Genomic DNA, 17,222 nt, shown 5'->3' on the forward strand with positions numbered 1-17,222 from the left:
AAATATGTATATGTATGTATTCATGTGAGCACAAGCAGCAGCTCACGAAAATTGAAATTTCTTCGTTTTTTCTCTTCTGTGTGAAGAGTATACCCAACTCTTCAAATCGTTTATCAAACTCATGCAAAATGTTTGCGTTTTCGGTATTATTTGTGGAAAGGGTATGAAAGCGTTGGTGCGCATAATGAAAATGTTTTCGTGTCGAGCATGCACACACATAGTGTCCCTTGCTATATGTACTATGAGCATTTGTATGCCTGTGTGCGAAGCTCTTTCTGCCTGTAGCAATTTTAAATCCCAGCATTTGCATTTGGTCGATCTTGTGAAGTGCTCACATACATATGTATGTATGTATGTATGTATATACATTTGATTGTGTGTACGCATGAGATGCGCTGCTCACAATTATGGGATATCACTTGTAGAAGCATTTGTATGCCTGTGTTCCTTTACATGTGCGTGTGTGTATGCCTTTGTTTGCATGCATGGGAGATAGGCATTGGCGCGTGCCTACCTCAACTTAGAATGGTGTGAATGGTGGGTTTTAATTGAAGAGGCGCGCTTATATTTAAATAGCTGACTAACTAAAGTGACGAGTGCACTTTCCACCTTCATTTCATTACAATGATTGTGGGTTTGCCCATCAGAATGCATTTTTAAAGAAATGTAGTACCTGATTAAGCTGAGTGGGAAAAATGGGATGCAATTTTCGATCCCAAGTACCCGTTTATATATATAAGTTAACTGTGAGCGCCCAGCGACCCCAAAATGGAAAGAGCATTCTCACGGTGTTGGGGTCGCAGCGACTGAATCAGCAGTTACGCCAGTCAGCAAGAATGTCCAAAACTCGGGTGTCAAGTGCGGCTACGCCAGCGATCAGCGCAGTAAAGTCAGTGCCCCGCAACATTCTTGCATAACATCCGCCGAGTAACATAACACTCTGCACGAGGCGCTAACGCTGCACCTTGCCGGTGCGGCTGCCAACAACAGCGGCGGCAGCGACACCGCGGCCAGCGACAATGTGGCTAACGACAGCGACAGCGCTGCCGACGGCAGCGGCGGCGTCGCCAATGACCATAGCTTAGTTATTAAGAATTTATGCTTTGTAGATTTAGTTTGTAATCAGTCATATTGAACGGCGGACGCCTTTAATAAATGTACTTGACAAATCTCACCGGTACTCGTGGTTTTAATCAATTCGAAACGAGTGACTACATTTAAGATGATTGGCGCCCAACTACGGATCTCCGATCACCCAAGTGGCAAACGGTTCTCGCGTCGCGAAACCGGGAGTTATAAAAAATAAAACGAACAAAACTAAAAGAAATTGCAAGTGAAGTGCAAAGAAACAGCGGCTGGCTGTCCAAAACTACCAAAAGATAACAAATCCAAGTTCACCAGATCCGCAGGAGCTCTCTGGGCAGCGGTGACGAAAAACATAAGGAGGATCCCAAGGAAAGCAACAAATCCGAGGACAACTACCAGGACGGACAAAAATAGTATCATGTAAGTGAGTTTCTTCTAGGGAAAGACCAAAAGATCAGATTAAAACAAAAAAAAGAGAGAAAAATAGATAAATTAAACGAATTGCGTGTGTAAAGTTTGTTTTGTTGTCTCCGCTCGCGTTGCATGTTTAATTGTGTCTCTACTCGCGCTATGCCCCGTGGCGACTAACAGTGTGTCAACCTATGAGTTATAGAAGAAATAGTAACGACAGTGACGACAGTGTACTTTCCGCTCTGCTCCAAAAATTCGGTCGAGCGCAGGCTATTAGTACAGAAATGGACGAGGACCAGTTACAAGCAATTATCCAGAATATGTTAGGAGAGAGGCGGACCTTAAAGCCGAATTCAAACGGCAAATTGACGAACTGTCAGGGCGTATAAGTAGAGCAACTATTTCTGTACCAGTGATAAAGGTGTACGAGGACGCACAAATCATTCCGGGTATTCGCTGTGATGAGCCTTTAGACGCGATGAAAAGTTTGCCGGAATTCACCGGCTCCCTAGACGCCTATGTCGCTTGGCGACAAGCAGCGCACAATTCATACAAGATATTCAAAAACTATGACGGGAGCTCACGACACTACCAAGCCATGGTCATTCTAAGGAATAAGATAAGGGGCTCGGCCGATGCCGTTCTCGCGTCATTCAATACAGCACTCATTTTCGAGGCTATCATCGCACGACTTGATTTTACCTACGCTGATAAGAAACCCATCCACATTATAGAGCAGGAAATGGGTACCCTTAGACAGGGCAGCATGTCCACTCTAGAGTACTATGATGAGGTAGAGAAAAAACTCACCTTACTAACTAACAAAACGAACATGACGTACGACCATAATCTGGCCAAGGGGATGTGCGAGAAGTTTAGAGGCGATGCCTTAAGAGTCTTTATCTCCGGACTAAGACGCAACTTGACGGACGTGTTGTTTGCAGCGCACCCGCCTGATTTGCCATCCGCTTTAGCTTTGGCTCAGGAGGTGGAGGCAAACCACGATCGGTACAACTTTGCCACAAGCTTCGCCAGAGGATTAGAAGAAAGGTCTAATAGAGGCGAAATGAGGAATCAAAGTCGTCAGAATCCCAACCAGCAAGAGCAGAGACCTAACGCTCAAGCTGGACAAGGGAGGAGCCCCGCCTTTAAGAAGCAAAGGGGTCAGAGAAATGCTGAGGCTGCTCAGGTTGCGGCCACTACTAATAATAACAGATCAGAACCAATGGACGTTGATCCATCAATGTCAAAATATAGGCAGCAGACCGCCTATCAGAAATCTCAGGAGTCCGCAAGAGTTAACCCACAACAGGGACAGACGAACAAGCGATCGAATACGTCCGATCGTATGACGGGCCAGAGACGCCAGAGGATAGATCACATCTCTACCAATGGTGCAGACAAGGAAGGGTCATATAACGTGGTGGCTAGCAAAGAAGTCGAGGAAATAGATACTGACAGCGAGTGTGAGGGCGACAGCCTCAACTTTCTAGATAGCGGCCTGAATTTTTTAGGGCGAAGTCCCTGCTGCCGTACTTACGGCGACGAATAGCAGGGAGAAACGTTAGGTTGTTAATTGACACGGGTGCATCAAAAAATTACATCAAGCCGCTAACGCAGCTGGATGGTGTAGTCCCGGTCGAGACGAAGTTTGTCGTGCAGTCTATTCACGGCTCCAACAACATTTCCAAAAAGTGCGCGTTGCCAATGTTTGGACAGACAGCGACCTTTTTTATACTGGACAACCTTTCTACATTTGACGGGATAATAGGCCTTGACCTATTAAAGCAGGTCAACGCCGCCATAAGCCTGAAGGAAAACAAGCTTTTAATCCAGGGTGGATCGGAAACGATACATTACCAGGAATGCTTGAATGTAAACCACACCAAGGTTATCGACCTTGATGTACCCTTTGCAGTGAGGACCGAGTTCCTTCAAATGCTCAAAAGGAACGATAAGGCATTTGCTGACCCTAACGAGTCACTGCCGTACAATACTTCCGTCGTTGCTAAAATACGAACAACTGACGAGAAGGAAATCTATTCAAAGCTATACCCATACCCGCGAGGTGTAGAAGATTTTGTTGCCACAGAAATAAATGAACTGTTGAAAAACGGTATCATAAGAAAGTCGCGGTCCCCATACAATAACCCGATTTGGGTGGTGGACAAAAAGGGCACCGACAGTAATGGCAACAAGAAAAAACGTTTAGTGATCGATTTTAGGAAACTAAACCAGAAAACTATTGCTGACAGATATCCGATGCCAAGCATAACAATGATTCTGGCAAATCTGGGTAAAGCAAAGTTTTTCACAACGCTCGACCTTAAGTCTGGATACCACCAAATAACTTTGGCGGAGGAGGACAGGGAGAAGACGGCGTTTTCGGTGAACGGGGGAAAATACGAGTTCTGTCGACTCCCCTTTGGCCTGAATAATGCGGGCAGCATTTTTCAAAGAACCATTGACGATGTCCTCCGTGAACAGATTGGCAAAACTTGCTATGTTTATGTGGACGACGTCATCATATTCTCCGTAAGCGAAAAGGACCACGTCAAACACGTTGAGTGGGTCCTCAAGAGTCTGCGCGACGCAAACATGAAAGTGGCCAAAGAAAAGTCCCAGTTTTTTAAACACAGCGTAGAGTATCTGGGGTTTATTGTGACTAGCAACGGCGCAAGGACTGACCCTGAAAAGGTGAAAGCCATTCAGAACTACGTCGAGCCAGAGTCATTGTTTGCAGTAAGGTCGTTTCTGGGTTTAGCCAGCTACTACCGCTGCTTCATCAAAGATTTCGCCGCAATAGCGAAACCTCTCTCCGACATCCTGAAAGGGGAGAACGGTTCGGTGAGCAAGTACAGGTCAAAAAGAGTGCAAGTCAAACTGAATGAAAATCAGAGGCATGCATTCGAGAGGTTGAGGAACATTTTAGCATCAGAAAACGTCATGCTAATGTATCCAGACTACAAAAAGCCTTTTGATCTGACTACAGACGCATCGGCATATGGAATCGGGGCAGTTTTATCTCAGAACGGGAGACCAATTTCCATGATTTCTCGAACGCTGAAAGATAGTGAGGCGAATTACGCTACCAACGAGCGTGAGTTACTAGCTATCGTGTGGGCCTTGGCCAAGTTTCGGCACTATCTTTATGGGGTCAAAGACATAAACATTTTCACAGATCACCAGCCACTTACGTTCGCGGTGTCTGAGGGAAACCCAAACGCAAAAATCAAACGTTGGAAAGCACGCATTGATGAGACAGGGGCGAACATGTTCTACAAACCCGGTAAGGAGAATCACGTAGCTGACGCCTTATCGCGGCAAAACGTGAACGCACTCGAGAGTGCTGAACCAGAATCAGATGCCGCTACAATGCATAGCGAGACTTCACTGACCTACACCATCGAGACTACTGAAAAGCCGGTGAATTGCTTCAGAAACCAGATCATATTGGAAGAGTCTCAGTTCCCTCTGAACAGAAATTACGTCATGTTTAGCGAAAAAACACGCCATGTGATAAATTTCACTGATAGGACCACCTTGATTGATGTAGTTAAACCGATAGTTAACCCAAATGTGGTGAACGCAATCCATTGCGAGCTTCCAATCCTAGCAAGATTGCAAGACGAACTTGTTAGAAGCTTCCCAACCACAAAATTTTGGCATTGCAAGCACCTCGTCACAGATGTTCTGGATAGCGGAGAGAGAAGGGAAATCCTCACCGCCGAACACAATCGTGCCCACAGGGCTGCACAAGAAAACATAAAACAGGTCATGACCGACTATTATTTTCCCAAAATGACAAAGTTAGCAAAAGAAATAGTCCTAAACTGCAAGGTTTGCTCAAAAGCAAAATATGACAGACACCCGAAGAAGCAGGACCTCGGACGAACGCCGATCCCTTCACGAGCCGGAGAAATGCTTCACGTCGACATATTCTCCACAGACCGCAAACTGTTTCTGACTTGCATCGACAAATACTCTAAGTTTGCTATAGTTCACCATATAGTGTCACGTACTATAGAGGACGTGATACCCCCGTTACTATCGATATTGAACGTTTTTCCCCAGACCAAACAGATATACTGTGACAATGAGCCATCGCTTAAGTCGGAAACGATTACGTCCCTGCTGCTAAACAACTTTGGCGTGAACTTAGCAAATGCCCCGCCCCTACACAGCACGTCGAACGGGCAAGTCGAGCGTTTTCACAGTACACTTATAGAGATAGCAAGATGTCTGAAGCTACAAAGAGGGATAAACAGTACAGTCGAACTCATACTACAGGCCGCAATTGAATATAACAGGTCAATACATTCCGTTACTCAGAAGAGACCAATAGACGCCTTGTACGATGCCTCGAAAGAGACCCAACATAAGGTTACGAAGAGGATAGAGGGAGCACAGCAAGTACAGAATGCCAGACTTAACCAAGACAGGCAGAATAGGGTATTTGACGTGGGCGAAGAGGTTCTGGTCAAAACAAACCGGAGACTAGGCAACAAACTCACGCCCTTATGTATCGAAGAAAAGATTGAAGCGGACTTGGGGACCACAGTCCTCATTAAGGGGAGGGTAGTCCACAAGGACAACCTCCGCTGAGTTAATAGGTTTAGCTCGTAGGATTAAGGAATATTTGACAAGTGAGAACTAACGATTTGCTTTACGTTTCAGGTTGTACGGGACGATATTAACATTACTAGTGACTGTGACGGCACGAATGACAGACTACTCACACTCTGACTACATTCCTATCTCGGACGGAACCATACTAGTTTGGGACGGTAACGACTTTTTAAGACATACGACTAACCTTTCCGAATTCACGCGAATGATTGACGAGACCACTAAATTAACGGACATGTTTCCGCAATCCCACATGCGGAAGCTTTTGGAGGTAGACACCGAGCACGTACGAGACTTGTTGTCCGCTCTTGAGGTGCATCACCGCCATGCTAGAAGCCTTGACTTCCTGGGGACGGCGCTTAAAGTCGTTGCGGGCACCCCCGACGCAAATGACCTAGAGAACATTAGAATGACGGAGGCACAGCTGGTTAGTTCCAACAATAGGCAGATAGAAATTAATTCTAAAACGCAGATACAAATAAACATGCTAACCGACACAGTAAATAAAATTCTAAAGATTGCTAAAAATAAACAAACAGACACCTTGCATTTATACATGACTTTGCTCACAAGAAACAGAATTCTCATTAATGAAATCGGTAATCTCATGTTAACGATTACCCTAGCAAAATCCAATATCATTAATCCGAACATTTTAGACCACGCTGATCTTAAGTCTATTCTTATGAATGAACTCACAGGGACGACCATAACTGATTTGTTAGAAGTATCTAGTATTAAGGTTTTTCAATCAACGAATGTACTTAAGATTATTATAAAATACCCTAAAATAAGTCAGCTATGCAAAAAAATCACTATATTCCCCGTCGTACACAATAACACGATCCTTCAGATGTCAGATAACGTAGTAGCGGAATGCGGAAAGCAGATTCTGGCACTCACAAACTGCAAGCCAACGACCACGACAGTATTCTGCGAGCGGGCACTCAGCGAAACTTGCGCCCAAGGTTTGCACTCTGGAGGCACGGCGCATTGTGTGACTCAGCCCAGCCATCTGGACCCCATCACCGTGGTCGACGATGGAGTCATCATCATAAACAACCGTCCAGCTATTGTGGCGTTCGATGATAAAGCCGAGATCATCTCATCTGGAACTCAACTTGTTACGTTCGACACCTACGCGCTGATCAACGGAACCCGATACGTGAACCGCAACAACGTCCAAGAAAGATTCCCGGGAGTTGCAGCGTCACCCTTATTGAATATCACAGGTCATAGTGACATACTAAGCCTTCCATACCTCCACCGTCTAAATGAGGAAAATCTAGGCTACATCAGAGAGATGAGAGACGATGCTATGTCCGGCACTAGGTCCATGTTGGTGTTTGGCATGGGCGTCATAACCTGCTCTATGATTTGCGGGAGCATTGCCCTCTATCAGTACGTCAAGAAAAGGCGATCTTCCCGACGCTTTGGACAAATGATCGAGCAGGTGCAGAAGGCTTACAACGTGACCAGGGACGGTCAGTCTTTGGAGGGGGGAGTAGTTAACTGTGAGCGCCCAGCGACCCCAAAATGGAAAGAGCATTCTCACGGTGTTGGGGTCGCAGCGACTGAATCAGCAGTTACGCCAGTCAGCAAGAATGTCCAAAACTCGGGTGTCAAGTGCGGCTACGCCAGCGATCAGCGCAGTAAAGTCAGTGCCCCGCAACATTCTTGCATAACATCCGCCGAGTAACATAACACTCTGCACGAGGCGCTAACGCTGCACCTTGCCGGTGCGGCTGCCAACAACAGCGGTGGCAGCGACACCGCGGCCAGCGACAATGTGGCTAACGACAGCGACAGCGCTGCCGACGGCAGCGGTGGCGTCGCCAATGACCATAGCTTAGTTATTAAGAATTTATGCTTTGTAGATTTAGTTTGTAATCAGTCATATTGAACGGCGGACGCCTTTAATAAATGTACTTGACAAATCTCACCGGTACTCGTGGTTTTAATCAATTCGAAACGAGTGACTACATTTAAGATAATTTATACATTCATATACAGCTGCATTCAAGTAAAAAAACTTATAACAAGTAAGAACGTTGCAGTCGGGCGTTACCGACTGCGGAATACTCATTCACATCCCATCAACAATTTAGTAGTTAAGTTTCGCTCTAATAGTGTAGAATATACACGTTTTTCCGATTTGCCACGCCCCAACTGGGCGTTGACACCTCATTTTTGGTCAGTTTTTAGAAAGAGATAACGGTACCCTAACTGCAAAGTTTGAATGCTTACCCTCTGTTCGGCGCAGCAGCTAATAATTGCTCTTAATAGTTAAATAAGCTTCTCTTAAGTTAATCTCTTTCCTTTGTCATTCTCATTCGCTGTTAGTGCACTCTTGCACATAACAAAGCATAACACACATACATATGTAAATCTCATCCGCTCTGTTAATTGCATACTCCTCTTTATTTATATTCTTTTAAACTCTGTACGAAAATAGTCTTCATTCGCGCAACACCTACAAACTTGTCACCCTCGCATCGAAATAACTTTGCCTAAACAGTGTCCACAGACTCGGCATTAAATTAATAAATAATAAGCTAAATTATATCGTTTTGGTTTTATTTTTTTGCCTTCGTAAATGATTGGAGCCAGAGTTGTCGAAAAAGCTCGACAGCTTCAAACATTTTGGTGACCCCGACGTGATTTCTAATACACTCTGTGGTGCTCGCTTAGCGCGTTAAACGTTATTACACCATCTTGGCGTCGCTCATCAGTGAAATTTACAAAACATTTGTGCAAGATAGTGCATTCAAATTATCAATTTCATTGTGACACAACCTTGTAAAACATTTAACATTTCGTTCGAACTGCTTATATGTATGTGTACGCAATTGTCTTGAGTTTCTTGCATCCTCTTTTAATTGCCGTTTCGTTCGTCGCGGTTGGCGCTTTCTCAGCTGCATCTGCATAGAAAGCGCGCAAACCTAAAAAGCTGTGTCAATCGTAGAAGACACACACACACACACACATACATAAATCAAAGCTCAGATAATCTGCATGCAGTGGCTTTGCATTCTGATTATCTTTATCATTTTTTCTTTCGTCCGTGGATCATCGCGTTTAGCGCCTTTTATGTAGCGTCTGCTCAGCTATTCCGAAAATAGTTGTCTCGATCACACACGTACATACATATGTATATACGTACAGTGGGCTTGCATATAAAATGTGCAGATAAATTATATGTGCATAAGTGGAACTATTAGCTTGTACATTAACTTTGCAATTGCAAGTGTTCTTTCAAAAGTGAACATAAAACAAATAAATTTGTGGCTAAAATGAATAATTTAGAATCGAGTGCTGATCAAGTTCCTGCATCTCAGGTCACTTATCTAAAGCGTAAAACGAAAGCGCTGTTCGATAGACTCGAAAGACTATATGCCGAATCAGACGCGGACAAATTAAGCCATATGGATTCGTGTGATTTACGTGTACTTTTGGACTCAATCACCAAATTAGAGTCAAATTTCGATGCGGTTCACACGAACTTAGAAGAATCAGATTTTGAGTCCATATCCAGTGATTTACCTGCGAAATTTGAATCAATTCTACTGAAGTTTAAGGCCCTGCTTCAACGTGAACTGGGAAGTCGGCCAAATCAACAGTTTTCTTCGACACTTAATACAAGCTTTACAAATGCTAATCCAGTGCTCATTATGTCAAATCGGTCGCGTTTGCCGCAGTTGGAATTGCCAAAATTTAGTGGAATCTATACTGAGTGGGAAAACTTTTTCTCTATGTTCAAAACGATCATAGATGCTGACTCTGAGCTCAGCCCTATTGAGAAGCTCCAACATCTTCGGTCCTGCTTAAGTGGTGCTGCGCTGGATACCATCGGCTCATTGGAAATAAATAGGGCTAACTATAGCGTCGCTCTGGATATTCTTCAACGTCGATTTGATAATAAACGTTTTATTTTACAGGCACACATCAGAGCGATATTTGGGCTTGAGAAGGCAGATTCATCTGTGGGTAGACTGAGGCAGTTGGCGGATAAGGTTACATCTCACATTCGTGCTATGGATTCTCTTGCATCGAGGGAAGAAGTCGCTGATTGTATCATCGTGCAAACAGTGTTGCAGAAATTGGACAAATGCACTCAGGCCAAATGGGAGGAACGATCATCAGCAAATGAGTTACCGTCGTGGGCCAAGTTGTCAACGTTCTTGCAAGAGCGGTGTCGAATGCTTGAAAATGTGGATCAAGTTTTGCAGGATGGTCAGGTTGGCAAGTCAGGGAAGATCGTGAGTACATATTTAAGAAAATCATTTGTTGCTTCCAAAGCTCCCAGTCGTTGTGTCTTTTGCGAAGACACGAGCCACATGATATTTCAATGTAAGCGTTTTGAGCAATTGCCACCCATTGCACGACATAAGGAGGCCAAGAGACTCGCTCTGTGCCTAAATTGCCTAAGAAAGGGGCATCAGCTGAAAGATTGCAAATCTAGTACCTGCCGCACTTGTCAATCGAAGCACCATACCTTATTGCATTACAATCAATCTTCAGTAGATACATCCAACACTGTCCAACAAACAAATGCAATACATTCCTCTGCTATGGTTGCAATGTCACCTTCTTTGCCTCAAGCCCATCTGTCGCCTCATTCGTCTGATGTTGTGCTTCTAGCCACTGCTATAATCCTTGTTAAGAATCGAGCTGGAACATTCGTTCCGTGTCGTGTACTCTTAGATTCAGGATCTCAACTTCACTTTGTTACCACGCAATTCGCTAATCAGCTTCAGCTCCGAAAAAGAAAGTCGCTTAGTGCAGTTTCTGGCATTGGAGATGCTAGCTTCTCAACTGAAGGATATTCAGTCGATCTCGTTCTGAAATCGCGGATTTCAGATTACTCAACTACCATCAGCGCAATCATCGCCAAGACGATTACTGATAATCAGCCTGGAATTTCAATGTCTACTAATAGTTGGAACATACCCTCAAACATAAAGTTAGCTGATCCCTTATTTTATAAGTCACAGCGAATTGATCTTCTCATCGGAGCTGGTCTTTTCTTTGAGCTGTTGTGTATTGGGCAAATTATGTTGGCACCTGGGTTGCCAGTTTTGCAGAAAACTCAACTCGGCTGGATCATATCAGGTGGCGGGCAATCGGCCCCCAAACTCTCATCGTTCATCGTAACTCAAAGAGCTTCCGATGATACCAATCTCAGCACTCGGCTTGATGATTTGGTTCGTCAATTTTGGGAAGTGGAGCACGTTTTCGAGCCTATCGCCAAGGTAACAACAGAGGAGCTCCACTGTCAGCAGCATTTCATCGCAACTCATCGTCGATTGTCTTCAGGGGAATACTTAGTCTGCTTGCCAAAAAAGCAAGGCTTCGAATCTTTGGGCGACTCTTATGTGCAGGCCAAGCGTCGGCTCTTAAATTTGGAGCGTAAGTTTGCTCGAAATTATGCTATGAAGGAAAAATACTCTGCATTTATGAAAGAATATATTGATCTCGGCCATATGTCACCGGTGCTCAGCGCAGAGATTTCTAAATGCAAATACTTCTTGCCTCATCATTGTGTATACAAGGAAGAAAGTTCGACAACAAAGCTGAGAGTGGTATTCGACGGTTCGGCTGTTACCACATCTGGGCTTTCATTAAATGATATTCTTATGTCAGGACCGACCATACAAGCCACATTGTTTCACACACTCGTTCGTTTCCGCACATTTTCCATTGCACTTACAGGTGATATTAGTAAAATGTATAGGTGTGTGAAGGTTTCAGAGCCTGATGCAATGCTTCAATGTATCTTATGGCGAAACTCATCAGACGACGACATTCTAGTCTTCAAATTGAATACCGTCACTTATGGGACCAAGCCCGCTTCTTTTTTTGGCTATTCGTGCAATGCACCAATTAGCAATGGATGAGTCGTCATCATACCCCCTAGGAGCTAAAACTGTTTTGCGAGATTTCTATGTTGACGATCTGATCTCAGGAGGCAATTCAGTTGAAGAAGTTCGCGACATAATGGAACAAACTAAAAATCTTCTTGAGCGAGGCAACTTCAAATTGAGAAAATGGTGCTCAAACTCAATCAACATTCTTCGCGGAGTTCCAGAAATCGAGCAGGAGAGTTTTCTCAAACTCGGCGATGGGACCGATGTGACAAAAACTCTTGGACTCATCTGGGAGCCTCGAAAGGATAGCTTCGTATTCACTTTCGAGCCCAAAATTAGTGTTGGAAAACACACAAAACGTTCAGTTCTGTCAACCATTGCGCGATGCTACGATCCGTTAGGTTTGATCGGACCAACATTAACTAGGGCAAAAATCATCTTGCAACGCATGTGGAGAGACAAGCTACAATGGGATGAGAGTCTACCACAATCATTGGAAACGATTTGGAGCGAATTTTGTAAGGACTTTCATCAAGTGAGCAATGCAACCTTTCCTCGTTATGTACTCGAACTTAAAGCAAGAGTTGAATTACATGCCTTCTGCGATGCTAGCCTTCAGGCCTATGGCTCTTGTGTTTATGTTCGGTCATCGAAGAATAATGCTGTTAAAGTGCATCTACTCTGTTCCAAGGCTAGAGTCGCCCCACTAAAGACCCTCACTGTGCCTAAGCTTGAGTTATGCGCTGCATTTCTGCTTGCGAACTTGATAAGCGAGATAGAGAAACTGAACTTGTTCAAATGTGAGATGCATTGCTGGTCAGATTCAGCGGTGGTCTTGTCTTGGCTAAAGGAAGAGCCATCCAAATTCAATGTTTTTTGTTGCTAACAAGGTTTGTGCCATACAGCAGCTCACAATCGGCATGGAGTGGCATTACGTGCCCACTGAGATGAATCCTGCAGATATGTTATCTAAAGGAGCAGCACCGTTAGAGCTCTTGCACTCGAAATTATGGATGCATGGACCTTCTTTTTTGCAAGAGGAAAAATGTTATTGGCCTAGGCACTGCTTGCCTGAAGCATGCTTGCCTGAAATGCGTCAAAGAGTCTTGCTGTCGGCAGAGCATGTGGACATCTCTTTGTCATTCAAGTACATAAATTCATTCGGAATAATGAAGCGAATCTTTGGTTATGTTCATAAATTCATCCGGAAAATAAAATCACCTGAGTTATCATCGGATGATCTGCGTCAAGGATCGTTCCTATTATGTCGTCTTGCTCAAAGAGCTCAGTTGCAACCGGAATACTCTGCCCTACAGAATGGAAGGAATATACACTCGTCAAGCGCCATTCTTTCGCTATTTCCGTTTATGGATGATTTTGGTCTACTAAGAGTTGGTGGTCGTTTGGGGCATTCTACTCTCGGCTTCGATGCGCGTCACCCAATTATTTTACCCAAAAACCATCCCTTAACCTTCGCTATAATATCCCATTTTCATCAAATGCATCACCACGCCGGACCGCAGGCTTTGCTTGCAGCTATTCGATTGCAGTTTTGGCCCATAGGCGGAATGAAAACTGTTGCCCGAGAATTGCGAAAATGCATAATTTGCTGCAGATCCCGGCCTCGCCTAGTTGAGCATATAATGGCAGACTTGCCTAAGGAGCGTGCACAGTGCTCACCGGCATTCACAATCACTGGAGTTGACTATTGTGGACCTTTTTATTACAAGCCCGATGGACGAAATAGAGCATCAGTAAAATGCTACGTCTGCGTGTTCGTTTGTTTCACAACCAAGGCTGTATGGCTGGAGCTTGCAAAGGATCTGTCAACAGCTGCCTTTTTGGGCGCCCTCAAGCGTTTCGTCAGTACGCGCGGCATTCCAACATGCATCTGGTCAGACAACGCAACCAACTTTGTGGGTGCACGGAACGAGTTGGCGGATCTGAGGCGTTTATTTTTGAGCCAGGAACATCGTACTGAAGTTCACAACTACTGCATCAACAACAGCTTCGATTGGAAATTCATACCTCCTCGTTCGCCACATTTTGGCGGTCTTTGGGAGGCAGCAGTGAAGACAGCTAAAAGGCACCTATATCGGTCTATGGGATCGGCACTTCTTGGTTTCGATGAACTGCGCACATTGGTGTGCCAAATTCAGGCTATAATCAATTCTCGTCCTCTTGTTCCAATTTCAGAAAACCCTGATGATCTTGGAGTTCTCACTCCAGGGCATTTCCTGATTGGTCGACCACTTATCGACTTCCCCGAACCAGATCTATCTCGGATTAACTGCAATCGCCTCGATCGCTGGCAGCGTATGACATACATACAGCAGTTGTTTTGGAAGCGATGGAGTGAGGAATACCTCACAATTCTGCAACAGCGAGTAAAATGGCGGACCCCACGGCCTTCTATCAAGGTCAACGATGTCGTCTGTGTAAAAGACGAAAACCTGCCACCTTTGAAGTGGCCATTAGCCCGGGTCGTTGAAATCATCGCTGGAGCCGATGGAGCCGTGATAGTCGCTGTTCTGCGTACACCCACTGGAACTACACGTCGAGCTGTCAATAAGCTGTGCGTCCTTCCGGTTGATGATCCTGTTAAAAGTCATGGTCTTTTAACGGTGGGGAGGATGTTCGGCGCAGCAGCTAATAATTGCTTTTAATAGTTAAATAAGCTTCTCTTAAGTTAATCTCTTTCCTTTGTCATTCTCATTCGCTGTTAGTGCACTCTTGCACATAACAAAGCATAACACACATACATATGTAAATCTCATCCGCTCTGTTAATTGCATACTCCTCTTTATTTATATTCTTTTAAACTCTGTACGAAAATAGTCTTCATTCGCGCAACACCTACAAACTTGTCACCCTCGCATCGAAATAACTTTGCCTAAACAGTGTCCACAGACTCGGCATTAAATTAATAAATAATAAGCTAAATTATATCGTTTTGGTTTTATTTTTTTGCCTTCGTAAATGATTGGAGCCAGAGTTGTCGAAAAAGCTCGACAGCTTCAAACACCCTCAAAAAATGTGAAAATTACAGGGTATTTTTCGATATGCCATGCCCCTAAAGAGACGTAAAAATTATTTTTGGGGAATCGATAGAGGAGGCTACCAGTAACTCAACCATCCAAATTTGAAGCTTCTAGCTATTATACTTTAGGAGATATAAACTTTTGCGGTTTGCCAAGCCCCCTGTGGGCGGACATATATCCGACAAAACTTTTTGGTCTTGGGTGATCAGTCCGAGTATATATACAAAATTTGAGGTCTCTGCCATCAATAGTGTCCAAAATATAGGAGAATTTAAAAAATCACTATATCTTCAGGTCCGATTTTCCACGCCCCCAATGGGCGTAGACTTATAATTTATCTTCAGACTTTATAGAATCATACCATTAGCTGACGTGCAAAATTTCAGCATTCTAGGTTTACAACTTTAGGAGATACAGCTTTATCCGATTTGCCACGCCCCCAATGGGCGTAGATATATCCGCCATAGCTCGTGATCTTGGGTGGTCAATGCGGACCTACATACCAAATTTCAGCTTTCTAGCTCTTCAACAAACATGATTTGTGGTATATCGGAAAATGCATTTTCCGATTTGCCACGCCCCTAGTGGGCGGATCGGGAAAATTTTAACACTTTATAAATCGGAGATATACACGAGTATGTGTTCCAAATTTCAAGTCTCTAGCTTCAATAGCGCCGAAATAGATTGCGTTCATACGGACAGACGGACAGACGGACAGACGGACGGACGGACAGACGGACGGACAGCAAGACGGACATTGCACAAAACCAATATACTGATTCACTTTCGTGAATGAGTATAAAAAGTATTAAACAATAAGCAATAAAGCTCTAGTCGAGACTGCTCGACTACGAGATCCCCTGAACCCTTCGATGAACTGTCATTTCAATAATTATTCGCACATGCACACACACAGACATACGCACGCACGCATAAACATAAAATTTCAAGTCTCTAGCTCTAATATCTTCTGAGATCGAGATCAGGGTATAAAAATCGAAATTCCATAAAGTACATATAAAACTACATTAAGAATTTGGCGACTTTAGCTTTAAAGATGTAGGAGATATAAATTTATTACTGGTTTTCGATGTTTTTAATCGATTACAAAATAAGGGGATGAGTTATTAAATTTTGGGGATATCCGTGCTGTATATACAGACATTTTTAAAAACAATTTGAAGTCTCTGACTCTTATATCTTCTGAAATCGACGCATGCATATATACGGGCAGACAGACGGACAGGGCCAAATCAACTCAACTCGTTGCCCTAATCAAGAATATATATGTTTTGTGGGGTCTGCCACGCCTTCTTCTGCCTGTTACATACATTTAAGAAAATCATTATACCCCGATTTCCCATTTTCAATGGGTTCAGGGTATAACAAGTAAGTAAGCTCTAGTTGGGACTGCTCAATTACAAGATCCCCTGAACCCTTCGAGCAACTTGCTACAGTGTGGGCTTTCAAATTATGATTATAACACGGATATGCATGCATTTGCATAGGCATGCATTTGCATTTACAAATATGTGGGTGAGGGGGTGGATATAGTGATGGGGGTTAAATTACAACAAAACTCGAAATTATATAAAATACACAAAAGTCTACATTTAAAGTTCGGTGACCGTAGCTCTAAAGGTGTAGGAGGTATAATTTTATAGCAGATTTTCGATAAGGTTGTCAATCGATAATAAAATGACGGGATGAGTTATCGATTTTGGCGATAAATTTTATATGCGCGGTATATATATGGATATTTAAAAAAAAAAAATATCTCTAGCTTTTATATCTTCAGAGATCAACGCCTTCATACATATGGACAGACGGACGGACAGGGCCAAATCGACTCAGCTCGTCACGCTGATCAAGAATATATATACTTTGTGGGCTCTGCCACGCCTCCTTCTGCCTGTTGCATACATTTCAACAAAACCATTATACCCCGATTTCCCATTTTCAATGGATTCAGTAACAAGTAAGAACGTTGCAGTCGGGCGTTACCAACTGCGGAATATTCATTCACATCCCATCAGCAATTTAGCAGTCGCTAGCTTCAATAGCGCCGAAATGAACTGCGTTCATACGGACAACAAAACGGACATTGCAGAAAACTAATATACTCATTTCACTTTCGTGAATGAGTATATAAAGTATACGCTTAGGTAATGGAGAGCCGAAAGTAACT

The 17,222-nt window shown here is 43.7% G+C and overlaps 1 protein-coding gene across 1 annotated transcript; it reads left to right on the forward strand.

The window, feature by feature from the left end:
- The first annotated feature begins 9,249 nt into the window (after nucleotides 1-9,249).
- Nucleotides 9,250-14,939, forward strand: LOC122756868. Its single transcript, XM_044007634.1, has 2 exons — nucleotides 9,250-10,385; nucleotides 14,190-14,939. Exons 1-2 carry the CDS (start codon nucleotides 9,420-9,422, stop codon nucleotides 14,232-14,234), a joined length of 1,011 nt encoding a protein of 336 aa, XP_043863569.1. The 5' UTR covers nucleotides 9,250-9,419; the 3' UTR covers nucleotides 14,235-14,939.
- Nucleotides 14,940-17,222: the final 2,283 nt, after the last annotated feature.

The sequence above is a fragment of the Drosophila mojavensis genome, unplaced genomic scaffold (assembly GCF_018153725.1).
Source record: "Drosophila mojavensis isolate 15081-1352.22 unplaced genomic scaffold, ASM1815372v1 contig_19, whole genome shotgun sequence".
NCBI classification, from domain to species: domain Eukaryota; kingdom Metazoa; phylum Arthropoda; class Insecta; order Diptera; family Drosophilidae; genus Drosophila; species Drosophila mojavensis.

Coding starts and splice junctions, on each gene's coding strand:
- LOC122756868 (XM_044007634.1), top strand. CDS start 9,420: ATGAATAATTTAGAATCGAGTGCTGATCAAGTTCCTGCATCTCAGGTC. Junction 10,386..14,189: donor TTGGCAAGTCAGGGAAGATC/GTGAGTACATAT, acceptor TTCCAATTTCAG/AAAACCCTGATGATCTTGGA.